Genomic DNA, 21,984 nt, shown 5'->3' with positions numbered 1-21,984 from the left:
TGAAAAGTGGAACATCATTCTGTAGTCGACTTTACATACATACATTTGGCTACGCGATGCCGTCTTATTATTGTCACTCTGGTGGGAAACATATCCACAGATACACGACCATCAGTGTGTGTGTACCCAGATGTGTGACCGCTGCTCCTTGCTAACCTTGCCTGTCTTATGTGCCCTCAGAACCGCGGCGGCGGCCTGGACATGAACGTGCAGGGGGCGTGGTCTCAGGGCGTCACCGGAAGGGGCGTGGTCGTCACCATCCTGGACGACGGCCTGGAGAAGGACCACCCCGACCTGATGGACAACTACGTGAGTAACTTGGGGACGAGTAGCGGAGGACTAACGGAGGGACCATCCTTAGTCCAACGGGCGGCTGGCGGCGCGGACGCAACCGTTGCCCGTGTTCAAATTAACGCTCGTAATCAGGGCAACGTGATGCATAAAATATTTAAAGCTGTCAATCTTTTTTATGTGATTTTGTTCGATATTTATGTTTATCTTATTTTACTTTGAGTGCCCCTGTCGCACATGGCTCGCTTTATAGTGTACACATCCGTTGTACCTGCACCAGACAGTGCATCAGTTAAAGTCTAGCTATATCTGTGTTAACCATCCGACACTTTCATGCCGTCGAGATGGCCGACTTTGACATGTTTATGAAGACAATGGACTGTTTGTTAGGTGAATTCTGAAACTGGGCCATTGTTCAGCGTCTAGGCGAATCTTGCCGCCTGTATTTTATGTCTCCCGAGTGGATAATATCTCTTCACTGTCCGTAGAGCGTTGGCCCATTTTTCTTCAGCGCATTGGCGGCTACCGTATATTCCATTTCAGTGCTCGGCTCGGACGCGTTTATGGCACTGCAGTTAGTTTAGCGCGTCTGTCTGTCTCGTTTCATTTGGCCGCTCGACTGCACGTCTGGATCCATTGCCTGCCCTGTGTGTCTGCTGAGTTAAACCCGTCCTGCCGTTTGCAGCGGTCGGCTTACTTAGGCCTGTGGCGCGGGATGGGTCATTGTCGGCACAGCCGACCGAGACATCGCTCGTTTTTGTGTCTGCCAGACGCACTGAAGGCACCAGATAGGCGCTTGGGCCAACTCCAGAGACCGCGTGCGCAATTTCTTCCTGTCCCCCTTCCACCCCTTCCCGCCCCTCCACCATTTTTCTTATTAGTTTGTCTCCCATCCCCACCCGGTCCATCCCTCCCGGTCTGAGTACCTCTCTCTGCATTACTCCAGTTGTCCGTACCGCCCACGTCCGGTCTGCAGCTGCCTCGTCTGAGGGCCTGTTCCCGCTCATTGCCTCTCTGTGAGTCAGCCGCCGTCGTCGCCGCCGTGCAGTCTGTCCCGGGTCTAACGGGGCTGGGGACCGTCCTCGTCTGGCTTGGTGTCCGCTGAGGTGAATCAGCTGTCTGAGGAGAAGAGAGGATGGTGTCGAAGATGTCTGATGAACTAAGTCATGCATGGATTGGTCACATTGGTCTACTTGTGGTGGATTGGTCACCGGAACTGGGCGCCTGCAGGCTACGACAAGGACCAGTGATGACACATACACGCGTGATCAGGATCTGCTATCGCTACTTGGAATGTTATCGAATGGTGCCATGGTGTGATGACGTCTAACTAGATGCACTTAATGTTTAAAGCTATATGATTCATTTGCTATCTCAGGAACTCGCTGCTGCTTCGTTGCTGATGCAGTAATTGAGCGCAAGTCGCAAAATTTCGGGACTTCCCTTAGCTCCTATTAGCAAACGTCTCTACAGCGTTTGACGAATGCGCAATGCGCATGCCTCTTTGTCGCCCTGATTTTCCCATCACAGCCCTTGGCACAGGTGTGGCTACTACTCGAGTTCACTCCGCTGACTTCCTGAACCCTCTCGGGAGTGCCGCGGCCCGGGCCGCCGAGCTGACGTGCCCACCGAATGGGGCCGGGCGTGCGCTGCGACCGTTTGCCCACGCGGTGACCGCCGGGCCTGGCACGCAGCTGGGGCGCGCGTGACGGCAAACTTGGCCACACGTGCGTGCGTGCGGTATGGAACCGGCGACGCTTCCGTGAGGGATGAGTCGGATCGGTATGGGCCGAGGCGCGAGGCGGGAAAAATGGTGCTTGGGAGGGTGGGGAAATTGGATCGAGGTGTAGATCGAAAGTTTTTCTATATCGAAATTTATGTTCCTGGTCCCCTGTTGGGAGTGGAAAGAAACTCATTGTGTAGGTCGTGGAACATAGACGCTGTGTCTGTCTGTGGTTGAGGGTGTGGTGTGTTTACTGTTTATACCGGCTGTCCGTCTCCGACTACTGGTCTCGACTGTCTGTGTGTCCAAACATCACCGGCCCGTCGACTCCCGGTGGCACCAAACAACTATTAATAACCATCGCTCAGTGGTGGCCACACCCGGAACTGCTAACCGGTCGGCTGTCGTGTGTTGGTTCGCCTGTCGGCACCCGATACGTCACTGCGACTCTCTGTCGTCACAGATATGTCATCAGACGACAGACCTGTCGTCGAAGCAGCCACTAATGGCCTGTCGCGGTCTGCCGACCGACCCGTGTACCCGCCCGAACGTCAGTTGGCGGCGGCACGCGCTCGTCCGTCTCTGGGGATCCATCTTGCCGGGGATTGCTGCCAGAACCGCCTCACTGGCGATTCTGAGCGTGTCACGAGGCGGCGACACTCGTGTTCTGATATATAAGCACCGCTGTTTGGAATTTGTGCCGACCCGTGTCGTCGGTGTACGCTGTTTATCGAAATTTCGCCAGTTTGGCGTCCTCTAGGCCCGGGCGCCGGTTCGAGTTCAGTGGATGTTCCATTGGTTCCGGGAGATTGTGCGCTCTTCCGTTCGGCTTCTCTTTGGTGTTTGGTCTTTCCAGAGCGTTTCTGGGAAGCGCGCCAGCAGCCGGGTGTAAATTGATTCCGTTTTATCTGCCGCTGAATGGGCCATTCAAGGCCCAACAAGATCCGACTTGTGTAATGTTCCCTACCCTTGTCCGCCAACGTTGTTTTGATATGTCATGCCGTTCCGTTGTATGCCATGTTGCGTACCTCTTCCGGTATTTTGATGCCTATGTATATTGTCATTTCCTTACCTTCTTCCTGGCTGTCTTACGTGACTATTTTTTCCGGCACTCGTTAGGTGACCCAATGGCTGACCGATCCCCTGATCTTTCCCGCTCACCCACGACTGATCCGATGACTAAACTCACCGTCTCCTCTCACCCACAGGACCCAATGGCTCACCCCTTTTATCCACATCACTTCGATGGCTGACCGTACCCTCATCACTCAATTACACTCAACCTGACACAATGAGTGACCTGACCTCTCATCCATAGGACTCTGATTGTTTACCTCACCCTCACTGCCAACAGGACCCGATGGCCAGTTACGACGTCAACGGCCACGACCCTGACCCGCAGCCGCGGTACGACCTGAACGACAGTAACCGGCACGGCACGCGCTGCGCCGGAGAGGTGGCCGGCGTGGCCAACAACTCGCTCTGTGCCGTCGGAGTCGCCTTCGAGGCCAACATTGGCGGTAGGTGGTGGCCGTGGGAGAACCCGTGTGGCTGTGGGTAAGGCTTGGTTTGGCTGATTGTGTCACGGCTTAGGTAGGAAGTGATACGGTGGCCTTGGTGTAATGCGGTACCGGAAAGGCGTGTGTCGTGAAAGATACGGTTGTAGTTGTTTTAGGTGGCCATCTGCTTCGATGGGTTTCAAAATGTCAATGTTAATTTCGATATATTTTTTACCTTATTACTGGCGTAACCCTCATGCTATTGAGAACTACGGTTTCATTACCTATGATCGATCTTTACTTGCGGGAGTTTTATGTGATTTCCAAGTTCAAGGAAGTATTCGTTTTTTTCCATAATGTCATATTGCTGTTGAGACCAGTAAGTGGAGCTCGTAAAACTTCGGCGGTTGTCGTCAGTACCTGGCCTGGCTCCGCCTCGCAATGAGGAACCCTCGTAAAGCCAAACCACTGCGCCGTGATTCATATAAGTAACGATCCGGGGCATTGCTGGCGCGCAGCCGGGTGTGCCCCCGACTCCGTGCCGTAATGGATGTCGGGGTAGTGGCTCGGCGTCGGGCGCCTTGTACCCAGGAGCTGAAATGCATTATCGATCGAGGTGGCCTAATTGAAGGAATAAAAGGGGAAGGCCGGGGTGGATATATTAAATGTTCTGTATAAAATGGAGCCTCATACTGATGAGAGTGACCGAACTTTTCAGCCTAGGTACCGACTACTTTCTGTTGAGCTGCACTATTTCAGTTAACAGTATGGAAATTCAATCTTCGATTTCCCGCAATTATCTCGTTAACCTTTGCTAAAGCTAATGCGATATAAGGCAGTCTGTCCGTACTGGGGCCTAAGTGGGATTAAATTGGATTAGCCTAAAATTGAATGTTAGCTGTTCAACAATATGGAAATCCACTTAATTCCCCCACTCTCGGAATGATTAATGCGGAAGATCTTCGCCCGTATAGCCGCTGAGACGAGATCTCTCCTTGCTGAGGCCCAGTTTTAAAGGATCGGTCTTAGTATTGACCGTGTATCATTAGTGTCGTCTGCATTGATCCAGCCCGAAATAGTATCTGGAATAATGATGTTCCTATGGTTACTCTCAGAAACTTACGCGAAAGCTCTCCGAAGAGGCATTGCTAATTGAAAAAGCAAGTTTATCCTTTCGGTCTGATCCTTAAAACCTTTTACAAATTCGGTTGGTTCTCACATAACGATGTTTGTCGATTTTAAGGCGCTGTTTATTCCTCTCCACCTATTTGGTTCTCCTGGAACTTATGGAATTTTCATCTCGTTTTTGTTTTATTGTTTGCATCTTGCCGTAACCTGTCTTTTTTGCTCCCCACAGTGATGTCCTTGTGCATCGTTCCCGAAATGCCGTTTAGACGGTCATTTTCTCAATCGCCGCCTTGATCATGCGTCTAGCGATGGCCGGCAGACCGTCAGCCGGGCGGCGACGGTCCGTTTTCCGGGCTCCACACGTGTCCTAGAGGTCCGTGACCGCGCCGGCACCGGGCCGCGCCGGCCGGCCGCAATCCGCATGTCCTCCCGACCTTGTCAGCCGGCTGCGTGCCACTCCCACCGGCCACCTGTCGGCGGGTGTGGTAACTACAACTGCGCCGCTCTGCCGCCAGGTGTCCGTATGCTGGACGGCGAGGTGACTGACGCGGTGGAGGCGCGGTCCCTGGGCCTCAACCAGAACCATATCGACATCTATAGCGCCAGCTGGGGGCCGGATGACGACGGAGAGACGGTGGATGGACCCGGCGAGCTGGCCAAGCGCGCCTTCAAGGAGGGCATCGTCAACGTGAGTTCGCTAAAACACCCGCTCCCAGCCCTTTTTCACCGAATTACGGCGGACGCGGAGTTTTCGGGAGGTCGAATTTGATCGGATTAATGAGGTGCGCACGATCATTTGCAGCCGCGGTGGTGCGTTAAATCGCGCCTGTGCTGTAAATCACGGTGCTGTTAATTTCATTTGAAATGTTATATTTGGCCGCGCTATTACGGCTGTCGTAAACATGTCATTACGATGGCAGTGAGTGCGCCGTTTATTTCGGCTTATGAGTGCCGCCGTGTGTATTGATGTTGGCTGAGCCCGCGGCGGCCGGGAGAGGTGACCCAACTGCACCCCAAGTCGCGTGGCAATGCAAACAGCAGGAAGATACAGCGGCTTTTTTTGTTGAAGTCAGTCTCATTATAAGAGTTCATTGAGTATTTTTTCCATCCAAAATACCTCTGGCGAAGAGGCTATCCTCGTAATTGAAGGCATTCGCTCTGGGTTCAGAAAATGTTCCTTGATGATTGTCTTGTCTTACCTCGGGCAAATCCAGCGTAGATGAATTATATAACTGCTGTTCTACGTCTTATTGATCACGTTCCCAGATCATGATCGGACTTTTCGGAATGTGTTGTCATTACCGATCCCTTTGTGACTCGCCCCTATCTCACCACCTGCAGGGCCGTAACGGCAAGGGCTCCATCTTCGTGTGGGCCTCCGGTAACGGCGGCAGGGAGCTGGACAACTGCAACTGTGACGGCTACACCAACAGCCTGTGGACGCTGAGCATCAGCAGCGCCACAGAGAACGGCGACGTGCCCTGGTACTCGGAGGCGTGCAGCTCGACCCTGGCCACCACCTACAGCTCCGGCAGCAGCCTCGAGAAACAGGTACTGACGTCCGCAGTCGAACGAGAGGGCAGGGTAGGGTGGTGGGGGAGGGGTACGTGTAGTTCGACACTGGCCACCACCTACAGCTCCGGGAGCAGCCTCGAGAAACAGGTACTGACATCGACAGTCGAACGGCAGGGCGGAGTGGGGAGGGGTACGTGCAGCTCGACACTGGCCACCACCTACAGTTCCGGGAGCAGCCTCGAGAAACAGGTACTGACGTCCGCAGGCTAACGAGAGGGCGGGGAGGAGGGGTACGTGTAGTGCAATACTGGCCACCACCTACAGCTCCGGGAGCAGCCTCGAGAAACAGGTACAGACGTCCGCAGTCTAACGAGAGGGCGGGGTAGGGGTAGGGTGGTGGGGGAGGGGTGCCCACAGTTCCACACTGGCCACCACCTACAGCTCCGGCAGCAGCCTCGAGAACCAGGTACCGACAGCCGGATGAAGGGTTGGATTGGGGATGGGAGGGGGCGGCATGGAAGGGATGAGACGATGACGGGACGATGCGATGTGGGAGAACAGTCACAAGATGGGACTGAAACATGTGAGAGGCATTGCCGAGCATCCGTCCTGTGACTGATCAGGCTCCTACTTTTACCTCAAAGATGCTGCACTCAATTTCGCAACCATGAAGCACGGTCAGAACTTGCATTACATTTGCTATCTACGACTGTTGTGGGGTTTAGCTGACTGGCAGGGTAGCCTCGGCTGAGAGCTGACCCTGACGACACTGGTGTCTGACGATGTTCTCGTCTGTCCTCAGATTGTGACCACGGACCTCCACCGCGGCTGTACGGCGACACACACGGGCACGTCAGCCTCCGCGCCGCTGGCCGCCGGCATCTGCGCCCTGGCGCTGCAGGTACGGAACGCCCGTCGAGGCGGAGGTCACCTGGGTGACCTGGAACATGAGCGGTGGTTGGTGACCTGGGGCGGGGAAGGTGATGGTATCGGTGGTGGTAGGGAAGAGGGCCAATAGTGTGATTTCCGTGGTGCAATTGTGCGCAGTTTACAGTTATGCTTGAGGTTAATGATTGAAAACTTCATGTGTGCAATTGCATTTAGGTGTGCTGAAAGATTCCTAAAGAAGTAAATATTAGAACAAAGTATACCATTTGTCGACACATAAGAGGCTTGATGCACGCCATACAGACATGACAAAGACCTCTGTCGTCATTGCTCACAACAGCCTGCGGATGTATCTCAGAAAGCAATCACATGCCTCACTTGGTGAGCGTATCTGTATCCCTGTACGGTGTTAGGCGACCCGGGGACAATCAGCAGCGACTAATAGCCAATAGAGAGGAGCGATGGCCGACGGTACAGGCCCTCCCCGGACCAGACAGTAGTAATAACGCGTCTGCTGTGCCGACCTTTCCGTACAGTGACTGACGGTCGTGAACCCTGTCTGAGAGTCTCGGTATGTATACGGGATCAGTGTGCGGATGATAGGGATCTTACATGATATCTTCAGCTGATAGAGGTCGTATGTGGGATCTCTATAGTGTGAATGGGTCGGTCGTGTGCTGTGTGCTGGGTTGATGAGATGATGGCTCTTTCAGGGTGGCGAAGCCTGCTCGAAGGTGTCGTCAATGGTCAATCACCTTGTGTTTTCCCGCTTCCTAGGGGTTGATTCCTATAGAATGGATGGCGTGTGCTGGGTTCAAAGCTTCTCTGAGAGTGAGGTGACCTTTCCGGGCGGTGTTATTTTCGGTCCACTGGCGGCAGCTGCTGTCCAGTCGAGTGATTCGATCTACTTTGGGCTCCGCCTCGCGTGCCGTGTCGCTGCGTGACGTCACTGGCCGGATAAATCCGCAGTGAGCGGCCACCACTGGCGGACACTGATCGGTCGGCCGTGCCGGACCGGGGCCGCCCCTATACGCGCGTTGACACCTAATCCATCAGGCGCTATCGGCCGGACATCCAGCGCACCGTGGGGACTTATGCCATCCTAGCACGCATTAAGTGGCAAGTTAAAGTATTTCGATTTCCACTTTTTTGTTATTTATTCCACGTAGAATTGTCCAGCGCATCCGAATCACACCTTAAATCGTCTGTAAAATGATTGTTTATGCCTAAAAAAACCTCTCAAAGTGTAGCTTCGTCCTGACCAGCGTCGTGCTACCTGCATACAGCGAAAAAGCACACTACAATAAAACGCCCTCTCACTCGTTTCCCTGAACAGCAGGTTATAGTTGCGACATGTTTTCATTATCTTTGACTTATAAGGAAGATGATGGTATGCACGAAAATTTCCAAAATTCATCCAAATGTATAATTTTTGACCGAAATGCTAAAAATGTTAAAATGCTTCTTGATTCAGAGAGTTGACAAGCAAACTATTGCCTTACAAAGTTTGATACGCGTTGTTACGCGTGGAAATGTATATCAAAATGTTCTCCAATAATTTCTGCATCGGGGGCAGCTCTCATTTTTTGCCGAAATTTGCCTAAACCAGTCACTATGAGACGTCAAAGCAGACGGTGCCGCGTGGTTTCTTACGCCCCGCCGGGCCGCGCCGCGGCGGGTTACCCGACCGCAGCACACCGCCTGGGGGTTTCCGGTCAGTATAGGAGTTGGGAGGAGGGAGGAAGGGGGTGATACCATGTTGACATTATTTTTCTATCGCCAAATGTTCTTTTTGAACAAAACAACAACACCCTTGCAACGCTGCGTCCATTTTATTGGCTATCGCCACCAATGTTCACCTTATTGAACTTCAGTACAGAGCTTTGATGTAGGTAAATCGAAAAATGCTGTAACTTTGTAAAGTGAGGTTGGAGGTTTTTGGGGTGCTAATCACGAATTTCAAGCTAGTTTTGATCAAGGATGATGTTTTCATGCTAGGCCGGGTCAGGTCAGGCCCGACCAGTAGGTGTCTTGCCGGCTATCCATAGAAGGTAGGCGTCGATTACCGTTGACGGCTTCGTAGCATGTTCCGTTAGGCACCAAAACTACCTACTTAAATCTTCAAATGGGTGTTAAGTTCGAAATAAGCTCCAAGCACTTATCTAGAAAAATCGTATAACTTGAAAAAAGTCAACTAAGGTCATCTAAGGTACATGACCTTGATTTGACCTTAACGTGACCTTAAAATGCAAAGAACAAACAGCATTTCATACCTTGGAGAGTTAACAACCACAACAAGACTGAAAACGCGCCGATAATGTGCGCTGATAAGCGCCAAATCGATAACAGCCTGACATGGTCTGGTGAAACAGGTCACAGGTCAAATTTTTATTAAGGTCGAGGTCATGAAATTTTAAGTGTGTGAGTAACATTGATCGAATCGAAGGTATAGAAAGTTTCGTCGTGATCCTCCACGTTTTGCTTGAGCTAGTATGCGAAAAGTCGAGGACAGAAGTCTGTGCGACCCCCTCCCCCTTTAAGTGCAAGGACTAACAAAGTGCAAAGGTTAAGCCCGAAATGCCTCTTTGGTGATTGGGCTAGACATGAACAAATATCTACTTCTAAAACGATTGTAGTTTCGTTCTACTTTTTTAACGCTTCCACGCCCACGATGCATTGCTAGCCGAAAACGCTTCAGTGCTAAGTCCGTGGGGAGGGGGCGGGGGAGGGATGGGGTCAAGCAGGAGAGCCAACCATGTTGTCAGGGATCACACCCTAAGCCTAACCATTTAAAGGTGAAATAAAATTAGTTGAGGTAGCGGAGGATGCGATATAAATAAATTCGTGCTAGGATCGATAAAAACCCCACAGTGCAGCGGTCGCCGGCCCTTCCATTCAGCTCCCGTCGACCGGCGCCGCGACCCCGTCACAAAATGTCACGGTGACCCTCAATGGCGGGCGTTTGCGCCACGTTGCCAGGCACCTTTCCCTCCAGTGACCCATCGCTCTTTTTGTGTTCAGCCGCTGCATGTTCGATGAGGCTTTTAGTTTTGATGGCTGTCGCAACAGGTCGACTGTGTCTGATTGGATGGGCGTCGGCTGCCGGTTATAATAGCCGTCGTCCAGCGTCCGTCTCGAGGCAACTGCACGTCAACAGAGCTATTTCTAGAAAAACACATCAGCAGCTCAACCGTTCACAAAACAACGAGTGCGCGTCAACTGACCGATCGAGCGGTAACACAGGAGACAACGGCGCTGTCGTCACAACAGTCCGCCGGCACAAAACAGGGAGGACAAAAACATTGAGCGCCGGCGGAGCGCCCGCTGTCGCCATCGCTACGCATATGAGCGCTGAAGTCAATACGGACCTCATTTCCTCTGTCTGCCGAACGATGCGCCTGACGCGGCCGTCGTCTCCGGGCTTTGGTCGGGGTTGGAGACCGTGTAGTTGGGTTATGGCCTCTTTACGGACCATTCGCTGATGGAGCCGTCGGGATCGATGGCCATTGGGTGAGAACGGCCCAGACGGCGGCGACGGAGGCCGGTCGTAAGTGTGATTGAAAATAGTAGAGGAAGGGTGCCGAGAGGGTGGCCTACGGACCACAGACTTTTTCGGATAAGGGTGGGATGCTTTGCTACTCATGCATTAGCTGGTGATGTTTAACTCCGATGAAATCTTTGTATACAGCTACGTTACGGTCATGATGTGCGCCGATAATAATGAAGACAATCTTTTCAGAGAGGTCTTCTAATGTTGAAGAGCTTTTCCTTAGGCCAGCGGTCTCCAGCCTTAATGGATAAATTCCCTCTTAGCACTCTTTAAAACAGCTCTCCCCGAACCGTATAATCCTTTCAGGGAAATGCAATGTCTAATGCCATTAGATGATCTGACGAAGCCTGGAAAGTCCATCAACCACTTGGCACTTTGTAGCCCGCTTATCTGCCCTAGGGGAACTCACATGCTGGGCTGGGGATTGGGGAACATCTTCGTCCCCACCATAGCAGTATATATGTTCGCTCCGATATGGCACAAAAGCCCTAAACTCTGATGATCCCGAAACCCCGGGCCGATCCCCGCCTATCTATGACCTCGCAGTCCGCCAGCTCTCTGACCTTTCACCCCGCTGTGCCCTCACAGGTGAACCAGGATCTAACCTGGCGCGACATGCAGCACATCGTGGTGCGCACGGCGCGTCGGGCCAACCTGCGAGCGGCCGACTGGGTCACCAACGGCGTCGGACGAAACGGTACGGGGTACCGGGTTCTGGAGCAGTGTGTAGGGTTAGGGATCAAACTGAACTGCCGGCATGAAATAAAGAGATGGTTACGAGAGTCATGATATCGGTAAAATGGAAAGAAATGTAGCTTCAGCGTTCTAAGTAAATCGAACCCTTTTTTTGCCAACATGGAAGTGAGAATCAATCACGGTTTGTGGTTCGTTCGTGTCACATTTTGAGGTTGACTTCTCTACGATGGTTTAGCTCGTTGATGAAGTTTGTTTCTCATCTGACCATCCCGCTTTCGCGGTCGACAGTGAGCCACTCGTTTGGCTACGGTCTCATGGACGCCACGGCCATGGTCAACCTGGCCAGGACGTGGAGGCCCGTGCCCGAGCAGCGCAAGTGCGAGACGCCCTCCGCACACGTCGACAAGTGAGTGGTCGGGGGGTGGGGGACCGGAAGGTGGAGACTGGAGAAGGGTGAGCCGTGTGGGGTTTGGAGCTGATGTGATAAAGTGTGATCTGATAACGCTAATGTGATATCGAGGCCTTGCTGTTCTTTCATTCAGTTGTGTTGGATTTAAGCTTGTGCGATGTGAATGTTATCGTCTATGATTTCTGGGAGGTTCTTGTTTTTGTCTGTTTTTGAAATCGTCTATGATTTCTGGGAGGTTCTTGTTTTTGTCTGTTATTCTCAATTTTCCCCTGAAGGCGGAACACAGTTGGCACCATCTAGTAACTGTGCTTTTTGTGTCTCTCCCAACGCCCTTCTGTGGGCGTCTGCCGCTGTGCTGCCGCCCGGCCGATCCCTCCAACCCTCCCTCTCTCTCCGCCCAGGCTGGTGCCGTCTCACAGCAAGGTGGTGCTCACGCTGACCGTCAACTCGTGCGAGGGCGTCAACTACATGGAGCACGTCCAGGCGCGCATCAGTCTGGACGCCACGCGCCGCGGCGATATAAAGATCTTCCTGACCTCGCCGGCGGGCACCACCAGCACACTGCTGGACAAGAGGCCGCACGACTCGTCCCGTGCCGGATTCAAGGTCGGTGCGAGAGGGCAGGAGGCTGGTGGGGACTGGGGAGACTGGTGGGATGGCTGGCGTGGCATTAGGGACTGAGGTGAAACTGCTGTATTTGATGGGTTAGAACGCGAGTGCTAAGAGCTCTAGGAAGGAATAGAACATGGAATGGTCAGAGTCCTTATAACATAATCATCTGGTTTGTCATCCCTTGCCCTTGTCTTTTTCTCACATGAAATCTAGAAGAGCCTTGCTCCTCTCACATTTTCATCCCGTTTGTCAGTTCTGCCTGTTTCGTCCGCCCACTCAACCCTTATGATTTTGTCTCTCCCCCAGGAATGGCCGTTTATGACCACGCACAACTGGGACGAGTCGCCGCTGGGCACCTGGTCCCTGGAGGTGCACAATGATGGCCGATACACCGGTAAGTGCCCTCTGCCCCAACCGCCCTGCGCCGGCGGTGCCGCACTGGGGCTGCGCTCACCACACCCGCCTCTAGCGCTGCCGCCCAGCACCGCGTGACGACCGTACTTGTAGTGCGCGCCGCTGTCCATAGGGGGGCGCGGGTGTCTCACCGAGTGGTTCTGATAGTTTTGGTGGCGGGGTTTGTCTCTGTTGGCTGGTTGGTGGTGGTGTTTTGGTGATGGATTGACGTTTGATTCGGCACGCTCCCGCTGAGGCGCACTGCTGGGTAGGTGACGGTCCGCTGCCCCCGGTCCCTGATAGCGGGGTCGTGCTGGATTCCTCCCGTGCCTCCACCCGGTGCGTCTCTACCTCCCAGGGCTGACTCTACCTCTCAGTACCGCCCCTCCGCCCGGCGTGCGGCGCTGCCCCTCACCGCGCGCCCTTCCCCCCAGGCGAGGTAGTGTTAGCGCATTGGACGCTGGTCACTCTGGGGGTGCCTTATAACCCGAACGCCGGCCGGCCGGCGGCCACGGCGCCGCCGCCGCGCCCCGGCGTCCACGTCCGCCACTCGGAGAAGCGCCGCGAGCAGCAGCAGAAGCAGCAGCAGCAGGGACGCGCGGCGTTCCGGCCGGCTCTGAGCGGCTCGGGCGGCGGCGGGCGGCGTCCCGAGCCGCGGCCGCCGCCGCCGCCCCCGGGCCGCCGCCGGGGCCACCAGTCAGGTACCGGTGGCTGCCAGACTTCCAGCCGTGTGCCGCTGCCGGCCCCGAGACGCCGGACAGAGAATGCAGCCCGCACGTGACCCGCTGCCCCGCCCGGCTCGCTTCAGCTGCCCGGCGGCTGACCCTGCCCGTCCTGAGAGACCTGCGTGTCCCTTACCCCAGCTAGAGTGGCGAGGTTTGAATGTTACATACCCTCCTCACTTGGTCACTATGAACCGAAGTCCTGTGATAGTTTCATGTCCCGGTTATGTTTTATCTTCGGTTTATTTTTGGTCCACTTCCCTTGAGTTCCCTCCCTGAAATTGTTCACGTTGAGCCCTTCACAGCCTTTCAGGACTTAGGTTTATTGAAGAGGCAACCCAGAGTAGCTGTTTCGTTCTACCTCAGCTCGTGGACAGACTGAGCAGTTCGCGTCTCCCTCCCCGATTATCCATGTGCTCGCATGCATAGAGCTGACTTGGCCTTGTTCAGTTTGTCTGTTGATATTTGCTGCCTGACATCTGCCAGCAACGACTTTGCTGAGCCTGGCGTCCCTACCCGACGTTTTGCTGCATTTTGGTGTTGGATTTTTGATGTGTCTTGATATGACTGTGTTAGTGTGTACCAAACCTCATGGAACTCGTGTGTTCCCTGCCTGGCTGCTTGCATTATAAATGAGTTTGAATGTTGTGTGTCCCAGTCTTTCTGTTTAAGCTCTTAACTTTATTTTGAAATGATATTTCACCTTTTCATGACGTGTTTTTAGGTGTGATGTGTTTGCTGGGCTTTTTGCAAGTGCTACACTACTTACCTTACTTACCACTACATATCCTTGCTGTTATGGCAAATTATAAGCGTAATAATTCGTAGGTTTTGGTGGGATGTATCTTCGCTAGTACCTATTTTTAAAGCCTGCGCTGACCTTACTATGGTTTGGTTTCTAGCTTCGTAAATCTTTTTTTTTACATTGGCTCTAAATTAATCAAAGAAATGGCAAGCATATTACGCTTGTCTCTAAATTCAACCAAATAAATGGGAAATATATGGTGCTGTACGTTATTTAAAAAAAAAGCGTTGCCCATATTTATATGGTGAAAGTTTCCGATGCAATGTCACTTTGGCTGCCCTGTTTTTGGTACAGCTGTAATTGTCGCTGCGTCTGCCGGGTAGTGTCCACCCTGAGCTACTCGTTTGGCCGGGAAGTGCCCACCCCGTGCTCCCCGTCTGACCGTCCGGCCCCGGTGTGTTTCAGCCACCGTCTCCGACTGGACGCTGGTGATGTTCGGAACAGAGGTGGAGGCCGGCACCGCGCCGCCGGCCCAGCCGCCGCAGCCGCCGCCCACCTCCAGCACGGAGCGCTCGGCGGCGGCGCCCACCACGGCGCTGCCGCCGCGACTGCCCGGCTGTCTGCGCGCCAACACCTCCGCCTCGCTCTGTCTAGGTTGGTGTCTGGCGCTGACGGTCGTGGCGGCGCTGCGCGGGCCTCGGTAACGCGCCGCGGCCGCGCCTAGCTCCCAGTCGCTCGCGCCTGTCTGTGTGTGTGTGTATGTATGTGTGTCTGTGTCCGTGCAGCTGATGACGCGTGTATGCCGTGTCCGGCGGTGGAGGGGCCGACCCGGCCGCCGGCACCGCCCTGTGATGTGACGCCGACGCCCGCCGCGCTCTGTAGATCAGTATTGTGCCAAACGATTGCTCACCGTTACTCGCCGGCCGCACCGATCCGCCGCGCCAGCCCACCCACCCAGGAGAGCAGGCGCCCCAGTTCAAATGACACCAGGAGACTACCCGTCACGATGTTGGCTTGTTGCGTGCGCGCGTGTTTGTTAGTGTGTGCGCGAGTCTGTAGTGCGCCCCCGCGCCAGCTGCGGCCGGCGGCGGCCCGTCGCCTCAGTTCCTATTATGTTGTTGGTGTGCGGCCGGATCACCGCGGTCGGGCGTTAATTATGGGCTCTGTGCGCTGTTCGGGGCGCGATCGGTCCGTCGGCGACCCAATCACCGTAGCGCTGCAGCGGTGTTCATCGTGATCTCAAATATCCTCCTTGTTTTATCGTACACGTCTATGTAATATGACCTCGCCGTTTTAATTGATTCTTGCCCCGGGAAGTTGTGTAGGATGTGAGATCGGGTGTCCACACCGTCAGGCAGTTATCGTGTGTGGCCTTTTGGCTCTGATGTTGCGCGCGCGCCGCCGTTTTCGCCTGTCTGCGTCATCACCGTGCTGCGCCTGTCTGATGTCTGCTGTCTGCTGTCTATTGTCTACTGCTTCTGCCCTCATCGGTCGGTCAGGGGAGGAGTAAGTCCTCATTCCTCACATATCGAACTCCGCACAGCCCGGCTGAAAATCCACTCACAGCCCGGCGGCCGACCGATGATTATAAGACACGCCCGTCCCGCCGCCCTGTCCGTCTGTCTGTGTGTCTGTCTGTCCGTGCTGGCTGGTCCGGCCGGCTGCAGCGCTACTATGTAGCGCCTGTCTGTCGCCGCGGTCCGGGGCGTCGGCTCGACACAATCGTTTTCCAGACCGTGATTAGCGTGATTACACAGGCGGCGCCGAGCGGCGCGGGACCCGTCAGGAGATGGCCGCCCACAGTACAACGCCAGACAGAGAGTGAAAGACGCGCCGCCGCCAGATGGTGTCACTTTTAGATCATAGTTTTATACGCGATCTTTAATACTCATTTCCCTTTGCCGGTGAGATGTGGATCATGTCAATAAATGAAAGTGTTGATTCAGTGTGGAGTTGTTGGTGTGTTATTGTTGTACATGTCGAGAGGTTAAAGCTGGTGGACGGTTTGCTGGATATTACATACCCTGCCGCATACTTGAATCTGTCTATCTGCTGCGCCTCGCTGAACTCTGGCCTGTGATCTTCACCAGTGCCGAAGCAGCAAACTCTGAGCAGCCGCCTTCGAAACAGGAGCTCTCTTCGCTTATCAACTTTGTTTTCTTATATTTTCCATCAACCTGTCAACACTGAATCAGTATAACCGTATCACAGATGGCATTTGCTTTCGCTGCTCATCGAGACTAACCTCGTTCGTAAAACCTCCCTTCACCTCCCCCCGTATCGCGACAGACCATCTCATTGAGTTGTCTCACGTCTGTCTTTCCTGTTCCGTTGATCCTGCCTCCCTCCTGCCTCTCACACTCTGTCTCGCCGCGAGCACCTCTGGCACCAGGTAGCAGTGGTGGTGGTCGGCGCACTGGCCCCTCTCCGCCGCTCCCTCCGCTATCTCTCTCCGTCTCTGTTTCTCTCTCTGTGTGTGAGCGTGCGGCCGGTCGCCGCCGGACCGCGGCCGTCACTAACCACGCCTGCGCTGCCGCCGGCCGTCGGCGGAGTCGCCGGCGGCGCGCCTCGGGTCAGACGGGTCGCAGTGCGGTGACCCCGGTGCTGGTCAGGTGAGTGGAGCCACGGCACGCGTCAGACGCCCCCGCCCCGCCCCGTTTGGTGACGGCCCACTAACTTGGTGGCTGCGGGACGCCCTGTGATGACGGTGAAAGCTCTCTTGGGTCGGCGCTGCTACTCCCTGGTCGGGGTAGCCCTCCCTTGCAAGTTTGCCGGGTGGGAAGACCGGGGTCTGGTCAACTGCGCTGCTACCAGGGAGGTGTGTGGCTGTTTGGATGGCTGAATGGCTGACTGACTGCGTCACTGAGACGGTGTTTGTTTTTGTCTACCGGGAATGGCCATCTACTCCCCGCCCACGCTTCAGGGTAGCCGTCTGCACGTTTATATTCTCCACAGGGACAACTGACAAAGTGATCCGGTCGGTCTCGTGTGCCACTTTAGCTCCCCTCCCCGCCGCTTCTGCAGCCTGGTGTGGGGTACCGGCTTTGGGCTGCTCGATCGTCTCCTCTCCTCTCGGCTAGTGCATGTGGCTAGTAGCGTGTGTCTCTAAGACTTCGGTAGCGCCTGTCTCTCTACTCTGTACCCTCGCTGGCGTCCTGGCCCGATCCGCTCACCCTCTAACCGGCTCCGTCGAGCTCCCTTCTCTCTGTCCCTCTCAGCCCAACTAGGACATCTCCGCTGCTCGCTTCGTGTCTCCGAGTGCACTTTCGGGGCGCCTTTTCGGTCTGATTGCGCTGGTCGTTTGTGTTGCGTTGCGGTGCGGTGCGTTCTGTTTCAGTTTTTACCGCGTATGTCTGCTGATGCTGTGTCTAGGCATTGCATAGTTGTAGTGTGTGCTAGGGCTAAAATGCATTGCGTAATGCGTATGTCATCGAAACACTAGAGTGATGTTTTACTTGAAGCTTCTTAACCTTCACGTCATTTGCATGTCTTGTTTTCATAACATTATCTGAGGAATCAAATATCAGTACAAAATAGCTTAATTGCGTTTTTTATTGTAAAGAAGCGATAAAGTAAATCATATCTCACACTGTCGCCTGCCCCGTTTTAGCCGTGCTCTTGTCCCTCCGTCCGTTCGTCTGTCCGTTGGTCTGGGTCCGGCTGACGGTGGATATTTTTCAGAGTGCGAGCACGGCCGGCTGCTGTCGGAGGGCTCCTGCGTGACCGACTGTCCGCCTGGCCGGTACGCCGACCGAGACCGGGCCGCCTGCCAGCCGTGTCACTACACGTGCGCCGAGTGTGACGGTCCCAACGACTACCAGTGCAGCGGGTGCCACGGCGACGCCACGCTCACCTCCGGTCCGCTGGGCGCCCGCTCCTGTCTCAACACGGAGCTGCTGGAGCGGGCCCGCGCCGCCGACCGCTGGTACGGCGGCGTGCTCACCGTCATCGTCCTGCTCGCGCTGGCGCTGCTGGTGGTGGGTCTGCTCTTCTGGCGGCAGCGGCGCGAGCGGGCGAGCGGCTACCGCGCCCTGCCCGTCGGCTACCTGGCTGCCGGCGGAGGCTACACGGACGCTGAGCCCACCTCCAACGGCAAGCCGGCAGCGAACTTTGTGACGGTGGTGCAGCCGCCGGGCGCGCCGCCGCCGCCGGCCGCGCAGACCCAGCTCGATCTAGTGGCGGAGGTAGAGGACTTTGACTCATCCGGGGAGGAGAGCAGCCTGCTCGGCTCCGCACACAGCTAGGAAGAGCGATGGGAGAGGGGAGATGCAGTGGACGAGAGTGACGTATATCTGAAGGCGGGAGGGTTGAAGAGGGCGAGGCAGTGGTGTGGTCTGTGAGGTTATAGGAAGAGAAGTGAATGCTCTGATAACGGCGAGGTTCACTCTGTGGAGAGGTAGGGGTTTGATGAGGATGGACCGGCAGTGCATGCGTAATATTAAAACTGCTCGGTCTGAACCGAGGGTATTGAAAGGGCATCCTGTTTGCTGATTCGCCATGGAGTGCTGTGCAGGAAGGGACAAGTGCGCTTGCGTCGTGCTCTGCGCATGTGTAGGGATAGCTCTGAGCTCTGAAAAACTAAAGGGCTGGGCCATCTTAATGAGTGTCCCTCGTAAATGATGGCTTACTGTTGTCATAAAGGCAGGCTATTCTCAAACGGAGGAGAAAGGGGGTAACACATTCTGAGATTCGATGAAGGTCCTCTGGGCAAATGTCCGCATCATGTTCTTAAATGGGCAGGTCCTGTTGGAGGATTTACTTCGTTTTTAGACTGTGCTTTCCGCAGAGAGTATTGTAGCATTTTTAGCGTTTTGTGAGCCATTTCCATGTATGCCGTCCGTTTTGGGGGAATATTCCCGTCCCCGTCGTAGACAAACCTCGATACATTAACGATCAACAAACAGTGCTCAGCCACTCTGAATGAAGACAGGTACGGCAGCTTATACTAGCCTATCCCGGCGAGCGAATGTTTCCTCGCGGCTAGCGGCGAAGGGTGGTGTATTCCGGTGGTGTTTCGTGGTATGGTCAGTTTTATGTCGATGCTCGTGGGGAATCGCTGATTTGTCCCACAGTGACTAGCCGTTGCTGTGCCGTTTTCCAGTGCTGGCCCGAATGTGGCAGCAGTGCTGGCGGGTGAGGCGAGCCTTTGTCGTGTCGTTTCCAGTGTTGTTCCAAATGGAGCGCGGAGACACCGCGGGCGGATAGGGGAGATTGTGGGCGGGCACCGCAAATGGTCCCCTAGACTTGCATAATGATCAGCCTGGTCATCATATCCATGAATTTATGAGAGATTATAGGGGGATTACTGGGTGGCCGATTCGTTTTCTGATATTAAATGAACTGGCTGAGTTGGTTGGATGAATGTGTATCGAGTGCTGGTGAGTCAGTCGCTAATAGCGCTTTCTATACGGTTTTGTGGTTCTTCATCCTTTGCTCACGTCGTTTTTACGAACGAGTATTGTGATAATCATCTATGAGCGAATGTTTTGTATTTGTGTATTCTGATATAAATATATAGTTTGATAGAACATTTGTGTTTAGATGCCATCACAATAGCTATCATGTACGCACCACAATCTTTCAGCGGGCTAAGTGTTACGAAAGAAGTTCAGGCATCTCCGGCTCCGCCCAGTAGCAATAGTCACTTGACGTGATGTATCGACACCGTCTGCTCCGATCAGTTTATTGATGCATGCAGGTGATGGCCTTTGGCTCAGGAGAAGCCGTTGTTAAGGCAATATTGACTTTCATCCAACTGTTATTCGCCGACGTGGAGTGAGATGAAACAGATGTATAAGGGTACATGTGGCCTTGGAAAAGTGCCCTCCGTCGTGTGACGGTATCGCTGGGAACCGTTGGTCCGCCCTGTGGCGGGGATATGGTATTGTCACAGCCTGGAACTCTGTTATCAGCTCGGATGCCTTTATAGCCGGTCAGCATGGGTCCACCACAGTCCAGCCATATCGGGGGCGCCACCTCAGTATCCGTAACGCGAGCTGCTGAGGTGGCGCTGGGGCTCACGTTCGGCCGGGCGATGGACAGGGAGATTATAGAGTTCAGGGTTGTAGCGAGATTTGTGGTCAAGGGTTGGTGCCTCTCTCTCTCTCTCTCTCTCTCTCTCTCTCTCTCTCTCTCTCTCTCTCTCTCTCTCTCTCTCTCTCTCTCTCTCTCTCTCTCTCTCTCTCTCTCTCTCTCTCTCTCTCTCTCTTTCTCTCTCTCTCTCTCTCTCTCTCTCTCTCTCTCTCTCTCTCTCTCTCTCTCTCTCTCTCTCTCTCTCTCTCTCTCTCTCTCTCTCTCTTTCTTTCCTCTCCCTCCTCTCCCTACCCCATTATCATAGGATATTCAATGACCATGGCTGTCACCTGACGGAGGGAATGGGATTCGGTTGCTGGAGGGGCTGCACGGATAAGTCGACCTTCATTGAGGATCAGCAGTCTGTCCACGGGTAGGTCGACCGTCGAACCACGGATCATAGAACTCAGGGTAGGGGAAGTTGGGGCAATGCCGGAGTTGGGGCAAAGCCGAAATTCGAGATATTTCGAAAACCGTAAGACATGGATGCCACCTGTCAGTGATGCTCTGAAGCTTAAGTGACTACAATTATCGCATGTTTGTTACGAGTCGTCATTCGGAATACTTCGACTGTGAGGGCGCCAAGAGCGTTTTCAAGGTACGTTTCCCTTGTACTACATGCGCCTTTGAAGCTGCATTTCTTACTCATTATGCTACCGTTTGTCTGGCCAATTCGGTCAAGTAATCTTTAGCATGTCTTTGCATAATTGTGCTGCCTATTTGAAATTTATACAGCACGTTGAAAAGTTATGGGCCTGCAAATGAAAGTATGGCTGGCTGGGGTAATGCCGAAAACGTGCGATTACGCACGTGTTAAAAGCACGCTACGTGGACTTTACTGCTGTAGAATAGCAACGCGTATTTTTAGTCAAACAAATTACACTTTCAACCGACACAACGGCCTGTTACCTATAAGGAATGATTTACCTGGCATTTTCTTATTATATCACACAATTATAACTTCCAGTGTGCACCGCGTCCTCAAGCTCTTAAAACGCGTGTCAGCTTTGATGAATTCTGGATAAAGTTTGAGATAAAATGGCAAAACATCAATGTCGGCATTCCCCGTAGATCATTTCTCCCATTTTCGGCTTTCCCCGCAGTCCGGGGCAACGCCGAAAAAGTCACTTGTTTGATATTTTTAGTTTGTGCGCTTAACGGTACCTATGCAAATTCATCAAATGCGCCTGGTATGTTTGAAAGGCAGAAGACTGGCCTCTCGAATGACGCCAACAAGAATAGCTTATGTTGTCTACCTTGCGTGCTACGGGCGTCAGAAAAAAACTCTTCGGCGTTCCCCCAACTTCCCCTACTCGTATATTGAATGAAGGTCGAACCCACCTGGCTGCAACGGTGAGCCGAGAGTTGAGGACGACCGATAACGGGACGACAGTGCCTGTGTGATGAGATGGTGTAATAATAGCGATGACGAATGTTTTCGAAAAATATATCTTATTTCTCGGGGCCTCGGGGTGTCAATGAGCCATGAGGCTGGAAACCGTAAAAATCATCCGGTTTTCATGCGTGCAATGTGTCGGTAAAGTTTAATCGGCAGTCAAATATCTTTGACTCGTTACCTACACTTCTGTAAATATTGAATCCGCATTCAACTTTCGGATACCGCAAAAATGAGCTGCGCGCTCTATATACCCGTTTGACGTTTACACACCTATACAGTGCGTAAACGGCAAACGGCTAAAACGAACAAAAGGGAGCACGCCTATTGTCATGTCAGACGGAC

General features: G+C 53.8%; 1 protein-coding gene across 5 annotated transcripts in view; it reads left to right on the top strand.

Moving 5' to 3' along the window:
• The window catches only part of LOC122371814 (furin-like protease 1, isoforms 1/1-X/2), an 88,222-nt gene extending 68,523 nt beyond the window's left edge, over nucleotides 1–19,699 (top strand). For 4 of the 5 annotated variants that reach the window (XM_043348544.1, XM_043348528.1, XM_043348535.1 and 1 more), the window contains 11 exons: nucleotides 181–309; nucleotides 3,369–3,534; nucleotides 5,157–5,329; nucleotides 5,983–6,192; nucleotides 6,959–7,057; nucleotides 11,183–11,291; nucleotides 11,579–11,696; nucleotides 12,101–12,305; nucleotides 12,618–12,705; nucleotides 14,637–14,825; nucleotides 17,853–19,699. In XM_043348544.1, coding sequence (XP_043204479.1) covers nucleotides 181–309; nucleotides 3,369–3,534; nucleotides 5,157–5,329; nucleotides 5,983–6,192; nucleotides 6,959–7,057; nucleotides 11,183–11,291; nucleotides 11,579–11,696; nucleotides 12,101–12,305; nucleotides 12,618–12,705; nucleotides 14,637–14,825; nucleotides 17,853–18,415 — 2,049 coding nt within the window. In that variant the 3' untranslated portion in view covers nucleotides 18,416–19,699. Of the gene's footprint in view, nucleotides 1–180; nucleotides 310–3,368; nucleotides 3,535–5,156; nucleotides 5,330–5,982; nucleotides 6,193–6,958; nucleotides 7,058–11,182; nucleotides 11,292–11,578; nucleotides 11,697–12,100; nucleotides 12,306–12,617; nucleotides 12,706–13,138; nucleotides 13,501–14,636; nucleotides 14,826–17,852 lie in introns of those variants that run through there. The other variant, XM_043348552.1, reaches the window with a different exon arrangement.
• Nucleotides 19,700–21,984: the final 2,285 nt, after the last annotated feature.

Source organism: Amphibalanus amphitrite, unplaced genomic scaffold (genome assembly GCF_019059575.1).
Source record: "Amphibalanus amphitrite isolate SeventyFive unplaced genomic scaffold, NRLGWU_Aamphi_draft 000036F_arrow, whole genome shotgun sequence".
Lineage (NCBI taxonomy): Eukaryota > Metazoa > Arthropoda > Thecostraca > Balanomorpha > Balanidae > Amphibalanus > Amphibalanus amphitrite.
This window is presented reverse-complemented; position numbering and strand designations above follow the sequence as displayed.